The sequence below is a fragment of the Manihot esculenta genome, chromosome 11, assembly GCF_001659605.2.
Source record: "Manihot esculenta cultivar AM560-2 chromosome 11, M.esculenta_v8, whole genome shotgun sequence".
Classification (NCBI taxonomy): Eukaryota; Viridiplantae; Streptophyta; class Magnoliopsida; order Malpighiales; family Euphorbiaceae; genus Manihot; species Manihot esculenta.
Window position 1 is genome coordinate 21,337,624 of NC_035171.2, and position 16,907 is coordinate 21,354,530.

General features: G+C 40.7%; 1 protein-coding gene across 1 annotated transcript; it reads right to left on the bottom strand.

Moving 5' to 3' along the window:
- Positions 1-3,252: 3,252 nt before the first annotated feature.
- On the bottom strand, positions 3,253-5,761 carry LOC110626837 (heterodimeric geranylgeranyl pyrophosphate synthase small subunit, chloroplastic). Its single transcript, XM_021772960.2, has 2 exons — positions 5,241-5,761; positions 3,253-4,482 (listed from the first exon to the last, which is right to left on the bottom strand). Exons 1-2 carry the CDS (start codon positions 5,604-5,606, stop codon positions 3,826-3,828), a joined length of 1,023 nt encoding a protein of 340 aa, XP_021628652.1. The 5' UTR covers positions 5,607-5,761; the 3' UTR covers positions 3,253-3,825.
- Positions 5,762-16,907: the final 11,146 nt, after the last annotated feature.

Consider the following 16,907-nt stretch of genomic DNA (forward strand, 5'->3'; position numbering starts at 1 on the left):
CTTTCAGTTTATCTTGCTTTCAGTTTATTTCGCTTTCAGTTTCTTTGCTTTCAGTTTACTTTCTTGGTCTTGATAAGGAAGATAGGTAAGTTTTCAATTCCCTGTGGATTCGATCCTTTCACCACTATCTATAGTTGTAAGATTGTTGATAACCAGAAACGTTATTTTTGACCAGCTTCGACAACCGCGATTCAGTAAGTCACATCAAGAGGGTTATCCTCCTCATACTCAAGACCCTTAGTTATAGCCACAAGTCTTTGGCTAGTGTTTCTACCTTTGTCCTGCCTTACAGGCTGTGCTCCATTCTTGGTTTTGTTCTTAAACCAATCAGGATATCCTATCAGTTTGAAGCAGATATCCCTAGCATTACCATCCATATTACAATAACTGCAGTGACCCTTTCTTGGATCATATTTCTTTTGTTTACCTTTCTGAGACTGTCCTTGCATCTGATTAAACAGTACTAAGGTTTCAATAGATTTGATTTCTTTTACTCAAAATCTCCTTCTAAGATTTATGTTTGAGGGCCATAGAATATGCCCTGTTTATTGAAGGAAACGATCAAGAACTAGAACTTGATCCCTCATAAAATCAAAATTATCATTTAGTCCCATCAAGAACTGCATAAGCCTATTCCTATTGTTCATACTTCAATGGCCTTAGAAGTCCCACAAGAATATGGAGGCAAAATTTCTATCTACCTAACTCATCCCACAGTCTTTTTAGACAGGTGAAATAGACTGAAACGGGAGCATTCTCTTGAGAAATAAGGGAGATCTATCTATGTAACTCATAGATCTGTGATCCATTACTCTCTCTAAACCTCTCTGAAATTTCATACTAGAGATCTTTTAAAGAGGCACTGTAGATGAAACCATCCACAATATCCTTTGATATCGAGTTCAAGATGCAAGATGTGATGATATAGTCACATCTCTTCCATTGCTCATAGAACTCAGTATCTTTATCTGGCATTGGAATTATGCCTTTGATAAAATCTAACTTATGCTTGGCACTTAGGGCTATTCGCATAGCTTTATTCCAGGATCTGAAGTTTCTACTCCCAATTAAGAACGTAAAGACCAAAATTATACCTGAATGGTCAGACGACTGCAAGCAGAGAGGATCACCATCGCGTCCACTGCATGCTGCTTTTCCCGATCCGAACGCCTTATATTCTATGGATCTGCCATTTCTCTGCTACCTTTATGATTCGGCACAACAGATTAAAGAAGGCGTTGCACCGTTCACACAAACCCTAACCCTAGATAATCACTCGCTCTGATACCATATAAGAGAGAGAAGAGCTTTCTGAAAGAATACAACTTGCATTAAAAAGTGATTATGTATGAAAGAGCTAAGCTATTTACACTTAGCAAATCTCACGTGCAAAACACAAGCAGAAAAGAAGAAAGATTACAAAAAGATCCATAAAACAAAATAAGCAAACCAATATATCCATATACATATTATTTACAATTGTATAATTACAAAATAATACTCAAATGAATTAATAGCATTCTTCTACAAATAGTTAGATTAATTTTGATAGTCTTTTTTGAATGCAAAAATGTTAAAAGATGAAGTAAATGAAATTAAACCTTTATTTGTTTGCCAAAAAATAACTTTAAGTTACAGTTATGAAAAATAAGTTATTTTTTAAAAAATATTAAAAAAAACATTTTTAAATATAAATAAAATATTTTTTTAAAAAAATATTTTTAAATATAAATTATTTTCTATAAATAACCGTAGCATAAATGCTGATTTTATTGTTACAAAGAGGAAGAACATCCTAATAAAAAAAAAAAAAAAAGGAAGCGACTAGAAAGAGAAGATTAGTAGTTTTCTAAAATTAATAAAAAACTGAAAATGTGTAATAGTTTTCGGTGTTTGTCAAACCATCGGGTAACCAAACATTAACTTACTATTATACATTAATATTTAAAGCTTACTTAAATGAAAAGATTATAAAAATAAATTTCGTAATTTATTAAAAAAATCAATAATTAAGAAGGTAAATGCGAGAGAAAAAAAAAAAAAAAAAAAAAAAAAAAAAAAAAAAGGGAAGAGATTCTTATTAAAACTGTTTTACGGGCTATAACCTCTTTGTTATGTCTATCTTCAAATTGTCCTCTAGTTTTTTCCAATGATGAATGCAAGAAAAATCTTAAAATACCTCTCAGTAATTCTTTCTTTGATGTTGAACTGATTTGGCATTTTTCTAGAGATGGAATACCTACTGTTAAAGCTATTTATTTTAGATTCAAGAGGAACCAAGCTTTTTTTTCTTTTTCTTTTTTTTTTTTTTTTTTTTTTTTCTGCTAATCCTTCTTCCTCAAGGCAGGTTTCAAATGTATCATGCAAGATTTTAATTTATTTTAAAATAAAATTTTTTTAAGTTAAAAAAAAACTTGAATCCTTTCATTCTAAGCAAGAGAATTGATAGAAAAAAAATATCAATTTCAATTGAATTTTTACAAAATTCTTGATTCTAAATAAACAGAGAGTTACCATTGGTGGATTGGTTTGTAAACTTTAGCTAATGAGTTTAGCGCTACTGATGTGCAATTAGCAGGATCGTTGTGCTGGTATATATGAAATGCCCAAAATCATGCAGTTTTCAATTCTGGGATACCTAATCCTGCGCAGACAATTTTAAAGGCCCAGAATGCTATTGAAGAGTATAATCAGTCTCATATACCACATATGACTGCTCCTCTTCGTTGGAATGCTCCACCTCCAGAAGCTGTTAAAGTGAATATAGATGCCTCTTTTGATACCTTGTCGTCTAATGCGGGATGTGGCATCTTAGTTAGAAATGCCCGAGGTTGTGTTATCTCTTGTTTCTGTCTTTCTCCTTTAATGGCAGAGAGTTTAGCTTTGTTGACTGCTCTTTGCCTTGCAATCTCTAGTGGTCCTGGGCATCAGTTGCTCGAGTCTGATAGCCTCTTGCTAGTTTCACTACATAATGCTGCCGATGAGATCTGTCATTGGGAACTCCGAGCAGTTGTTCAAAGAAATCTTGGCTTCTCATCCTCTTTGATCTATATACAGTTTGTGCATAGATCTGTGCTCACTGGCTAGCTAATAGAGTTAGATTGAATGATCTTCCCGCTACTTGGTTTTGTAATCCCCCAGTCTAGCAAGTTAATTTGTTATCTCAAGACATTTGTACCTCCTTTCAGGTTGAATGAATATCATCTTTCTGGTTAAAAAACGAAAAGAAAAACAAATATGAAACAGTTCACCTTTTAAAAAAGACCAAAGCATATATACATTAATTTTGATTAATTTCCAGAACATAAAGAGTAATTTAACTTAAATATTTAAAATATTTCAGTTTCATTTGATATTCCACTGACTTGACAGAAAAATGACTTAAAATTGAGTCTGGAAAATGAAAAAGATTCATCCTAAAAACTATCCAGCATGCAGCTTGTCCTGTCTAACTCTGTTTACTCCTCCCAATTACTGACAAGGATCTCCAGGCCAGAACATCAATACAAGTACTTCAATTTACGTGCAGATAGCCTCTGAGAAGACCTAGCTGAACATTCAGACAGGAAAAATCAAACATGGCTGATGTTGTTACCTCACCATCTACCCCGCCAACAGGGTTTTTCGTCCACGGAAACCCCACCAGTTGAATTGATCTACAGCTACAAGAATTAAGAACTTCACCTACAACAGCTTCAAGACCCATTAAAATACGAATGCCAATGATGTTATGATTATGACATCCTTTTCCGTCCATCTAATCTATAAGACACTCCTAAGGACAAGGATCTCCAGAAGAGGAGTAACTAAAACACCATCATCAATTCAACTCTCCAGACTGAAACCTCTTTCAGCAGCATAATCGACAAAGCCATATAGCGGCTCTACTCTCTCGCCGTACTTCTCAAACCCATCTAGTTCCTTCCTAGCCTTGGTTCTCAGCTCTTCTGCAACCTCCATTGCCTTCTCAATCCCATATAGACTGACATAACTCTTCCCTTTCTTTTTCTTATTCTCATCTTCTTTACTCGTCGTTCTCGCTTCCAATATATCATTAATCACTCGATATAATACCCCAACGTCTCTTCCATACCTCCTCAACCTTTGTATCTCATGATCTTCAGCCCCAGCCAGCAATCCTCCACACACTGCAGAGCACTCACCCATTTCACCATATTTTTTCTCTTGAGCAAACTCTATAGAATTTGGACTACCTTCAAGGTCAAGGAACTGACCAGCAGCCATTCCTGTGGAACCCACAGCACGAGCAATCTCAACAATCACTCGGAGAAGGCGAGACTCTGGAACAAGATCTGAGGGTGTGTTGTAGACAATGTGGCGGAAGCCAAGAGGGAAAAGTGCATCCCCAGCAAGGATTGCCATGTCAACACCATAGACTACATGGTTTGAAGGCTGGCCTCGGCGTGATGAGGCATCATCCATGCAGGGAAGATCATCATGAATCAAAGAAGCTGCATGGACCTGTTAAAAGCACAGTTATGATGGATTCAACCACTGCAGCTATGCAACTATATTCTCCTAAAGTAGTGCAGAAGAGAAAAAAAAAGACTTCTTGAAGCAATTTTCTTATTCTTTAAGCTTTTTTTTTTAAAAAAGAAAAAAGGTGAATTCAACACTTTGTAAGTGCTAATGAAACGTGCCTCTTTGCTTATTAGGAATCAGAATCATCAAGTCTCCATACCCAATTCCAATTTCACTATTTGAAACTGCTAACAGCCTAACAGAATGAAACTCACATGATGTCAAAACCCAAAACCGTCTGATTATCAAAAGATTCCACAAAAAGCAAAAACATTCCAATGCTACCATTGTTTTGTATTTGCAATTCATGACCAAATAAATAGGAAGCCTAGTGTGAATATGATAATTGGTTCCCCCAACATAGAATATTTGCAGGAAATTCCATTTATAGCTTCTGGTTTGACATTTTAATATTAAATATTATAATTAATAAACTATATTAGAATAATTTAAGCTGAATATCGACAGAGAAGGTCTGCATAGTAGGCTTGAATCTCTTAAAAAAAAGAGAGATATCCATCCCATTCATATCAACAGTCCTTTCTTGTATTTTAACTATTATTTTAGTTTATTATAATTTCCCCAACAATTTCTAATGTGTAATCTTTCTCAATAATTAACGAACAATCTTAAAACCCCAAAGTGAAATCAAACTAAATTTCCCAATAAAAATAACATTCAAAGAGAAAAGGGTTAACCATTTCAAGAGCACAAGCAGTAGGAAAGGCCGCGAGACGATTACCACCGAATAGCTCACAGGCAGCCACACACATGACAGGCGGGGCCCGCTTGGTTCCCTTTGCGAGCACGGAATATCTCATGGCCTCATAGATCTGCTCTGGGTACTGAATCGAAATAGCCTGGTCTAGCTTCTGGTTGATCTCGGACATAAGGGTCGTCCAATAAGTCTTCAAATCGAACTGGGTCGACTTCGAATTGCCTGAAATCGACAAAGAAGAAGAAGAAGAGTGAATTGACAATCTGGGTTTCGATAGGCGACGATTAGGAAGCCTTCTAGGGAGGAGTAGGACAGGTGATGGTGATATAACTGAAGAGAAAACCATCGTTTGACGTTTTCTGTCTATCTGAAGAATAGTTTAGCAAATCAATGGTGGAAATTGGAAATGTGAATTGAATGAGCAGATTTGAAAGGAGTTGTAGTGGGGATTGCTATAGTGAGGGATTGGATTGGATTGGGTGGAAAATGAAATGCCAATTTATTTATTACCGGGGAGAATGTTTATAATGATAAGATGATGAAAGTGGCAAACAATGGGCGTGGTGGGCCCAGGACCGTTCATTGTAAATTTCGCTTCCACGTCAGAAACCGAACAAAAAGATACTATTAAATACATAATACCTCGTTTGGAGAAATCTATATATACACAATAGGGGTAGGCAATTTTCGATTTTCAATAAAAAAATCAAATCGAAATGAAATTAAAATTAAATACAACCATTTAATTTAATTTTTTAATTTATTGGATTTAGTTTATTATTAAATTTAGATATTTTTTTTATTCAGTTAGGTTAAACCACCGAAATCAAAGAGAAAATTTGAATCAAACCGTTTTTATAAATATAAACTTAAAATAAATCTTAAGTCCCACATCTAATTCAGCTGCTTTTAGCCTACTCATCCCTCACTCTCTCTTAGACGTGAGTCGCTTTCATTAAAAATTAAATTAAATTAAATAATAAAAATTAAAATTTTAGTATTTATAAAATTTAAATTAAATTGAAAAAATAAAAAATAAAACTAAAATTTTAAATTAATCTAATTTAATTAATTTTTTTATTTAAATTAAATATTGCTCACCTAATAATTATAACAGACAAGAACGGTGATAGATATAGGCAATAGAGGTAGATCAATGTCCATTCTTCTTCTTCTCCCTGCCATCATGTAATTTGTTGCTCCTTGCATCTCAGTTCATGGGGCTTTTTGTCTTTTCAAAATAAAAAAAAAAAAACCATTATTTCTTAAATATTGATTCGAAAGGGTGAATTGATTCTCTACTGTACTGCATTTAAAAGTGTAGTAACAGTTAATTAAGGAACCGCAATTTTTCAAAGTGTAGTCTGTATGACTGCGAGACTCCCCTTTGAAAAATCACAGAATACCGCACTTTAGAAGTGCAGTACTTTTTTACCACACTTTATTAATTTTTTAAAATTAATTTATTATTTTTATATTTTTAAATTAATTTATTTATTTAAAAAATTAATAATTATTATATTATTTTAACAATATATAAATTGTATCTAAAATTTTTATATTTTATTTTAATCCTAAATACAAATCTAGCTGCTGCATAGTATATATAAAATTTAATGTTAATGTATAGTAGTTGTATTATTATTTATAATATAGTTTAAATATTGCATATTCAAAATTGTATTTTGTTAAAATAATTTAATAATGTAAAATAAAATATTAAAATTGATTTATGATATGACCGAAAAATAGAGTTGTGCTGTGAATTGGCTAGACCTGCAAGAAAGAGAACGTGACAGTCACTCCGACGCTCAAGTCAATATACTAGAGAACAGGAAAAATATAATGAATTATTTAGAACTTGAGTAGTGTGAGAGAATAGCGTACATTTGCCTCTGTGATCCTTCTCCTTTTATATTGTAAGAAAGTGGAGACCAATATAGTATGTCTTGATAATCTGACGATGATTTGGTCAGGTATTTGATCAGGGATATCGCTAGCTGATAAGTAGGTGATCCCACGATTATAGGCATAACAAGAATACACTGGGTTGTGCCTGACAACGGTAACTTTGTGCCAAGACTCACCCTATCCAGGCGAGGGCGAGTTTCAATGATGAACCCAGTGTTAAGGTGTCCGGATCTTTCTTTCCTCAGGTGAGACCGTATTACTCATTTATCTGATCCTTACTACGTGGACCTATTCTGTGGTGACGGCTCATGGCTTGCTTTGGACGAGTCTTATGTAGCATGGAGTTTGTAACAGCCCGGAAATCGGATCGCTACCGGCGCTAGGATCCAGATCGGCTTAAGGCTACCGGGACCCGTAGCAAGCCTAACATACATCCTGTAAACCTGTTTAATCCCATACATGATCAACAACATACATAAAAAATTAAAACTTTTCTTTTCATTCATGAACCAAACTCAACCTGTGCATGCATTAACGTAGACATTAACATTAACCCCACTATGGAGTCCTCATCAATGCTCCAATGGGGTACCATTATCATGCATTAAGTTTGGTAAAACATAAACATCAATAAAAGATCATGCATTCATAAAGGGATTACACAACTAGGGTCAAGCACACTTCTAAACCTCAATACCGTCATTACATTACATAACTCAATATTACATTACAACATCCATCATGTCCACTACTAGCTATTTCATAACCAAAACTTTACTCTATCCGACCTCCTGCTCTATCCTGTACCTGCAAACCTGGGGGTTAAGGGAACGGGGTGAGCTAAAAATTCCAGTGAGCAGAACCATAAAACATTTTAATTATTCATGCTTTCATGGAATGCATCATAGCACATACATTTCACATCAAGGACGGACTTATCACCAATAACTCTCATTTCCATAAACAATCATACATTTGCCCGGACGCGTGGCATGGGCAGCCCGGGACTTCATAACATGGTGCCAGGACGCGTGGCATGGGCAGCCCTGGACTTCATATGTTACATACTGAGAGCTAGTGGGTCATCCAACATCCATCCACATCAACAGTAAAAATGCAATGCATCATATTCGTGATTACTAATATAATACAACCTACATAAACATGGCATTGATGATGCATGGATCATGCTAAACATTTTATTAAATTTAAAACATAGTTCTGTTCCACTCACCTTTGGCTGATGCTCTAAGGACTCTGAAGCAGCTAGCACTGCTGACCTCCTCGGTTCCTCGGGTTCGAACCTACACAGGTGGACACAGATGAGGGACCAAACATACATAAACATAACCCTAAAACATCCCCCAAAAACCCCTAAAACACCTCAAAACAATTATAGAAAACATGCAAGAAATGGCTGGACATGGCACTTTCGGCGGCACCTTCGGCGGCCGAAACTCCCAGACAGAGACGAAACTCATGCATGTTTGGCAGCACTTTCGGCGGCCGAAACTGCCTTTCAGAGACGAAAGTCCTCTTTCGGGGGCAGGCTTCGGCAGCCGAAGGCTGCTTCCACAAGCGGGTTCGGCGGCCGAAAGTCCATTCGGCGGCCGAACCTGAGTTTCTCCAAAGTGGCAGAAACTCAACTCCAACATGCACAAACGCCCTCCAAACTTTTCAAACATGCATAAACCTGATCTACAACATGCATACTCAAGCAACAAGCTCCTAGGGGCTTCAAACTATCTTAAACCCCAACTACAACACATCAAGCAACCACAAATATCATACATTGCTAAAAAACTTAACATAACCCATAAAACCAACCAAAACCTAAACATGCATTTCTACCCCATAGATCAACTTAAAACTTGTTTAAAACATACAGTGAGCTCAAGATCGGCCCTTACCTCTTGAAGATCGAGAGGAAAACGACCCTAGCTCGGAGATGGGAGAGATTGAGTCTCTTGAACCTCAAAAGCTTCAAAACTTGCTTTATACTCGAAAATCTTCAAAACAAGGTGAAAACTTGTGAAAATCGTGAAAGATTTGAAGGAAGAAACTCAAGATCGGTGAGGGACGGCTGAGAGCTCACCTTGGCCGAAAATGGGGAGAAAAGTTCACCCATTTCGGCTAAGGGACCCCTTTATAGGTGGCTGGCCAGGTCACATTCGGGAGCCGAACGTGCCCCCGCATGCATGCCATGTTCGGCCTTTATAGGTGGCTGGCCAGGTCACATTCGGGAGCCAAACGTGCCCCCGCATGCATGCCATGTTCGGCTGCCGAACCTTACATAAGGTTCGGCGGCCGAACCTGGACTTCCCTCACTCATGGTTTCGGGGGCCTAAGGCACACCCGAAGCGCATGCACGTTCGACGGCCGAACGTGAGGTTCGGCGGCCGAACCTGGGTCTTCCTCCAAGATTATTTCATGCAAAAACTCATTTCTTACTCGAGTAAAACCATAAAATACATTAAAACATTTTATGAAAACATGACTTTACCCTTCTAGAGGTTTCGGACATCCGAGATCCCACCGGACGGTAGGGATTCCGATACCGGAGTCTAGCCGGGTATTACATTCTTCCCCCCTTAAGAACATTCGTCCCCGAATGTTCACCAACAAACCTAGCATGGCATAAATATAAACATACATAGCATGCAACATACACATTGACATAAAACACATAACACTTACTTCAAAAGAGATGAGGATATTGCTGGAGCATGGACTCCCGTGTCTCCCAGGTACACTTCTCAATGTTGTGGTGATTCCAAAGGACTTTCACCATCGGGATTTCCTTGTTTCTCAACTTTCTGATCTGGGTGTCTAAGATCCGTACCGGCTGTTCAACATAGGTGAGATCTTCTTGGATCTCCACATCAGGCTCACTAAGAACCTTGCTCAGATCTGACACGAACTTTCTCAACATGGAAACATGGAAAACCGGATGGATTCTCTCCATTGAAGCAGGCAAGTCCAGCTTGTACGATACATTCCCAATCTTTTGCAAGACTTCAAAGGGTTCGATGTACCATGGAGCCAGCTTACCTTTCTTCCCGAACCGAATCACCCTTTTCATTGGAGACACCTTGAGCAATACCAAATCCCCCTCCTGAAACTCTACTTGTCTTCTGCGGACATCTGCATACCTCTTCTGCCTGCTCGAAGCAGTCTTGATCCTTTCTCTGATTATAGGTACCACCCTGCTGGTGATCTCTACTAGCTCAGGCCCTGCCAAGGCCTTTTCTCCAACTTCCTCCCAGCAAACGGGTGATCTGCACTTCCTTCCATATAAAGCTTCATATGGGGCCATCCCTATGCTAGCATGATGGTTGTTATTGTAGGCAAACTCCACCAAAGGTAGATGCTGCCTCCAAGAACCGCCAAAGTCCAGCACACACATTCTGAGCATATCCTCTATTGTCTGGATGGTCCTCTCTGACTGTCCGTCCGTCTGTGGATGGAAAGCAGTGCTAAAATCCAACCTGGTACCCATGGCATTTTGCAGACTCCGCTAAAACCTGGAGGTGAACTGGGGTCCTCTATCGGACACTATAGAAACAGGGACCCCATGCAGCCTGACGATCTCATCAACATACACCTGCGCCAACTTGTCCACAGAATAGCCACTCCTGACAGGGACGAAGTGAGCAGATTTGGTGAGTCTGTCCACAATCACCCATATGGAGTCCAATCTGTTGGACGTCGCCGGTAACCCCACTACGAAGTCCATAGCTATATTCTCCCATTTCCACTCTGGAATAGGTAGCGGGTTAAGCATTCCAGCCGGCTTCTGATGTTCCAGCTTCACCCTTTGACACACTTCGCAGGCTGACACGAACTGTGCCACTTCTCTCTTCATGGCTGGCCACCAATAAACTTTCTTCAGATCTTGATACATCTTGATGGCTCCAGGGTGAACGTTGTATCTGGCATTATGAGCTTCTCTTATAATGTCTCCTTTTAGCCCTACGTCATCTGGTACACATAGTCGGCTCCCATAGCGGAGGATCCCTTTATTGTCGAATCTGTACTCACTATCTTTGCCTGACTGAACAGTCCTGGCGATCTTCACTAACTCTGGGTCCTCATGCTGTTTCTGAGCCACCTGCTCCAGAAACACGGGTGCCACTCTCATCTGAGTAATCAAAGCACCTGTACCAGACAACTCCAACTGCAAACCTTCATTCATGAGCTCGAAGAACTCCCTCACTACTGGCCTCCTCTCTGCCGAAATATGGGACAAACTGCCAAGTGATTTCCGGCTTAAGGCGTCCGCCACAATATTCGCCTTACCCGGATGATACTGGATCTTACAATCGTAGTCACTGAGCAGTTCTACCCATCTTCTCTGCCTCAAATTCAAATCTCTCTGACTCAAGATGTACTGTAGGCTCTTATGATCTGTGAAGATCTCACATTTAACCCCATAAAGGTAGTGCCTCCACATCTTGAGTGCAAAGATTACTGCTGCCATTTCTAGGTCATACGTAGGGTAATTCAACTCATGCTTCTTCAGTTGCCTAGAAGCATAAGCAATCACCCTTTCATTCTGCATTAGCACACAACCCAGTCCCACACGGGACGCATCACAATAGACTGAGAAGTCTTCATTACTAGATGGTAGAGCTAACACTGGTGCTGAAGTCAACCTCTTCTTGAGCTCCTCAAAGCTTTCTTCGCACTGGTCGGTCCACACAAACCTCTGGTTCTTCTTAGTTAGTCTGGTCATGGGAGCTGCAATTTTAGAGAAGTTCTGAACGAACCTCCTATAGTAACCTTCTAAACCCAAGAAGCTCTTGATCTCTGTCACTGTGGTGGGTCTAGGCCAGTTAGCTACAGCTTCCACTTTCTTGGGGTCTACCTCGATTCCATTTTCTGACACTACATGGCCCAAGAATGAAATGCTCCTCAGCCAGAACTCACATTTGGAGAACTTGGCATATAAGCCATGTTTCCTCAAGGTCTGCAAAACCAACCTCAGATGATGGGCATGCTCCTCTGCATTCCTAGAATACACTAAGATATCATCTATGAAGACAATAACAAAGTGATCCAGGTACTGGCTAAACACTCTGTTCATGAGATCCATGAATGCTGCAGGGGCATTGGTTAACCCGAACGGCATCACAAGGAACTCATAATGCCCATATCTGGTCCTGAAGGCTGTCTTCCGCACATCCTCTTCCCTTATCCTCAACTGGTGGTACCCCGATCTCAGATCTATCTTGGAGAAACAACCTGCTCCTGCTAGCTGGTCGAATAGATCGTCGATCCTTGGCAACGGGTACTTATTCTTGGTAGTGACCTTGTTCAACTGTCTGTAGTCGATACAAAGTCTGAGGGATCCATCCTTCTTTCTCACAAATAGCACTGGAGCACCCAAGGTGAGGTACTCGGTCGGATGAAGCCTCTATCTACCAACTCTTGCAACTGCTCCTTAAGCTCTTTCAATTCCGTTGGTGCCATCCTGTAGGGAGGGATAGAGATCGGTCTAGTTCCAGGCATCAACTCAATTTCGAACTCTATCTCCCTAGCAGGTGGTAGACCTGGCAGCTCGTCTGGGAAGACATCTAAGAATTCTCTGACTACTGGCACTGAGGCGGGCTCCCTGACCTGACTATCGATCTCTTTCACATGTGCTAGAAAACCCTGACAACCCTTCCTGAGCAGCCTACGAGCCTGTAGGGCTGATATCAAACCTCTAGGTGTACTCCCCCTGTCTCCTCTGAAGACAACCTCTGACCCATCCTGACATTTGAACTTGACTACCTTGTCTCTGCAGTCCAAGGTAGCACCATAGGTAGATAGCCAATCTGTAACGACCCCAAAATGGACCGTCACCAGCGCTAGGATTCAGGTCGGCTTAAGGCCGCCAGAACCCGTAGCAAGCCTACTGTACTCTCTGTGTACCTGTAAAACTCATACATGATCATACATTTTCTGTGAAAAATAAAAACTCTTTTCTGAACCAAGGCTTAATCTGTACATGCACTATCTCTGTACTCTGTACTCTGTACTCTGTACTCTGTACCCCTGACTAGAGCTTGCTCTAGATGGGTTAACTCATCCCTGTTAAGCCTGGTTTTTCACATACAGTAAAACATATATACATATACAGATCATGTACATAACAAACATCACTAAGTCAAGCACATTTCTAACTTTATACATAACTATTACATCTCTTTAATATTACATGTCCACTCTCAGCTATTACAAATCTCTTTACTCTTTCTGTACTCTGCTGGACTGTCCATGTACACTGTACACTGAACCTGCAAAACTGGGGTTAAGGGAGTGGGATGAGCTCTATAGCCCAGTGAGTAGAATAGTAAAACAAGTCATTAACACATGAGCTTATGGAATGCATCAAACCACAGACAATCCACATCAAGGGTAAACCTGTCACCACATAGTCCCGGTAACTCTGCCGTGCCAGGGCGTAGAATCGAGCACCTGGTCTTCCTGTCATATATGTATATGTGTATATAACACCTCTGTACTTACCATTGCCAGGGCGTAGTCAAAGGCTCCTGGACTTTACTATAAACCTGCCAGGGCATAGTCAAAGGCTCCTGGACTTCTCTATACCTGCCAGGGCATAGTCAAAGGCTCCTGGACTTCTCTCAGAGACTATTGGATCATTCAGCATTCACCCACATCAACAAATAACTATGCAATGCAGCATATTCGTGGATGCTAATGCAAACAACCTACTGTATACTCATGATGCATGAATTATGCTAAAAGCAGTTTATTTCTCAATTAAAAGCTTTAAGTTTAGTTCCACTCACCTCTGGCTAACTGGATTGACTCTGCAGGCTCTGAGAACTCTGGAGCAGAACTCACTGCTGCTCTCTCTGGTTCCTCTGGTCTGTACCTATACAGATGGACTCAAATGAGGGACCAAACTAACTCAAGACCAACTCCATGAAACTCCCCAAGAATCCCCTTAAACTCACTCTAACATCCATGCAAAGCATGCAAAGGAAAGCTGGACAGAACACTTTCGGCGGCAGGTTCGGCGGCCAAAAGTCCTCTCCAGAGACGAAACTCATGCACCTTCGGGGCCGAATCTCAACTTTCGGCAGCCGAACCCTTTCGGGGGCAAGTTCCGGAGGCTAAAAGACACGCCAGAGACAAAAGTCTCTATCCTTCGGCGGCACCTTCGGCGGCCGAACTCCCCTCCAGAGCCGAAAATCCAAAAGCTAGGGGGCAAGCTTGGGCAGCCGAAGCCACCTCCTCATAGGTTCGGCGGCCGAATGTACCTTCGGCGGCCGAACCTGAGTTCATCCGCAAGGCAGAAACGTGCTCTGCCTCTCGCCAAAAGCACCAAAACCTTCTCAATCTCAACCACCTCAATTCCTCAACTTGCATATACCCAAGTACATGCTCAAAGGGGTCAGAAACTACCTTAAAACCCCAAACACACAACAAAAAACAACACAGAAACAAGCTTTACTCACAAAATCATCAAAACCTCACAAATAACCCTATTCATGCAACTCTCCCCCAAAACCACATAAAACCTTCAGAAAACATAAAAACAAGCTCAGGATCTTCACTTACCTCTTGAAACCAAGAAGATGAACGATCCTAACGTGGCATTTTGGAGCAACTCTCCTTCAAACTCTCCAAACTTCACAACTTTGAGTTTTTAGCTTAAAACTTTCAAATACCATAAAAAACTAATCAAATCTTTGCACGATTTAATGAAAACATGAAAGAATACTCACAAAGGACAAGGTCTCACCTCAGACCGTGAAAGAAAACGGTGATGTTTATCCTTTCAACCGACTGAGGGCCATTTATAGGTGGCTGGCCAGACCACCTTCGGCGGCCTATCGTGAAACCGAAAGCCATGCATGTTCGGCGGCCGAACCTCAACTTCGGCGGCCGAACCTGGCTTTTCTGCCTTGGTTCATTTCACTCAAAAACTCATTTCCTTATGCTTTAAAACGATGAAACCTACCAAAACATGTTAGAAAAACATCACTCTAACCCTTCTAGAGACTTCCGACATCCGAAACTCCATCGGAAAGTCGAATTCCGATGCCGGACTCTCGCCGGGTATTACATTCTCCCCCCCTTAAGAACATTCATCCTCGAATGTTCCTAAAACAACCAATGAACACATAAAAAGGAGGAAACTAACCTCAAAACAAATATGGATACTGCTGGAGCATCGACTCTCGCGTCTCCCTGGTGCATTCTTCGAGATTATGGTGGTTCCACAGAACTTTCACCATTGGGATCTCTTTGTTCCTTAGCTGTCTGATCTGTGTGTCCAGAATCCGCACTGGCTGCTCTATATAGGTGAGATCTGTAAGAATCTCTACCTCAGGCTCACTCAGAACCTGATTCGGATCTGACACAAACTGCCGTAGCATAGAAACATGAAATACCGGGTGAATTCTCTCCATAGAAGCAGGTAAATCCAGCTTATACGACACATTTTCGATCCTCTGCAACACCTCAAAGGGTCCAATGTACCGTGGAGCTAATTTACCCTTCTTCCCAAAACGAACCACTCCCTTCATTGGAGACACTTTCAGCAATACCCAATTACCCTCCTGGAACTCTAACTGCTTTCTGCGAACGTCTGCATAACTTTTCTGTTTGCTCTGCGCTGTTCTAATTCTCTCTCTGATCATGGGCACTACTCTACTGGTAATCTCTACTAACTCTGGCCCTGCAAGCGCCTTCTCTCCTACCTCTTCCCAGCAAACAGGGGATCTGCACTTCCTCCCATACAAAGCTTCATAAGGAGCCATCCCTATGCTAGCATGATGACTGTTATTGTAGGCAAACTCTACCAACGGTAGATGCTGCCGCCAAGAACCGCCAAAGTCTAACACACACAGTCGAAGCATATCTTCTATGGTCTGGATGGTCCTCTCTGACTGTCCATCAGTCTGTGGATGGAAAGCAGTGCTAAAATCCAATCTCGTGCCCATCGCACTCTACAGACTTCGCCAAAATCTAGAGGTAAACTGAGGTCCTCTGTCTGAAACTATAGACACTGGAACTCCATGTAATCTCACTATCTCATCCAGATACACCTGTGCTAACTTATCCACAGCATAGTTACTCCGAACTGGAAGAAAATGAGCGGATTTCGTGAGTCTGTCCACAATCACCCATATAGAGTCTATCCTGTTGGACGTTGCTGGTAAACCCACTACAAAATCCATAGCTATGTTCTCCCATTTCCATTCTAGAATCGGCAATGGGTTAAGCATTCCGGCTGGTTTATGATGCTCTAGTTTCACCCTCTGGCAAACCTCACAGGTTCTCACAAACTGCGCCACTTCTTTTTTCATGGCTGGCCACCAATAAACCCTTTTCAGATCCTGGTACATCTTGGTGGCTCCTGGGTGAACACTATACCTCGCATTATGAGCTTCTCTCATAATGTCTTCCTTCACTCTGCTTCTATCTGGTACACAAAGTCGACCCCTATAACGGAGGATCCCTTTGCTGTCAAATCTGAACTCTGTACTGTTGCCTGACTGAACAGTCCTGGCAATTTTCATCAACTCTGGGTCCTCGTGCTGTTTCTAAGCTATCTGCTCCAGAAACACAGGTGTCACTCTCATCTGTGCGATCAACGCACCTGTACCAGACAACTCTAGCTGTAATCCCTCTTCTAAGAGCTTGTAAAGTTCCATCACGACTGGTCTCCGCTCTGCTGCTATATGGGATAAACTGCCTAGTGACTTCCGGCTTA

Excerpts from the sequence above, each read along its gene's own strand:
- LOC110626837 (XM_021772960.2), bottom strand. The coding sequence starts at position 5,606 with ATGGTTTTCTCTTCAGTTATATCACCATCACCTGTCCTACTCCTCCCT. Across the intron at positions 4,483-5,240 it reads CTGCTTGTGCTCTTGAAATG|GTCCATGCAGCTTCTTTGAT; the intron begins GTTAACCCTTTT and ends TGCTTTTAACAG.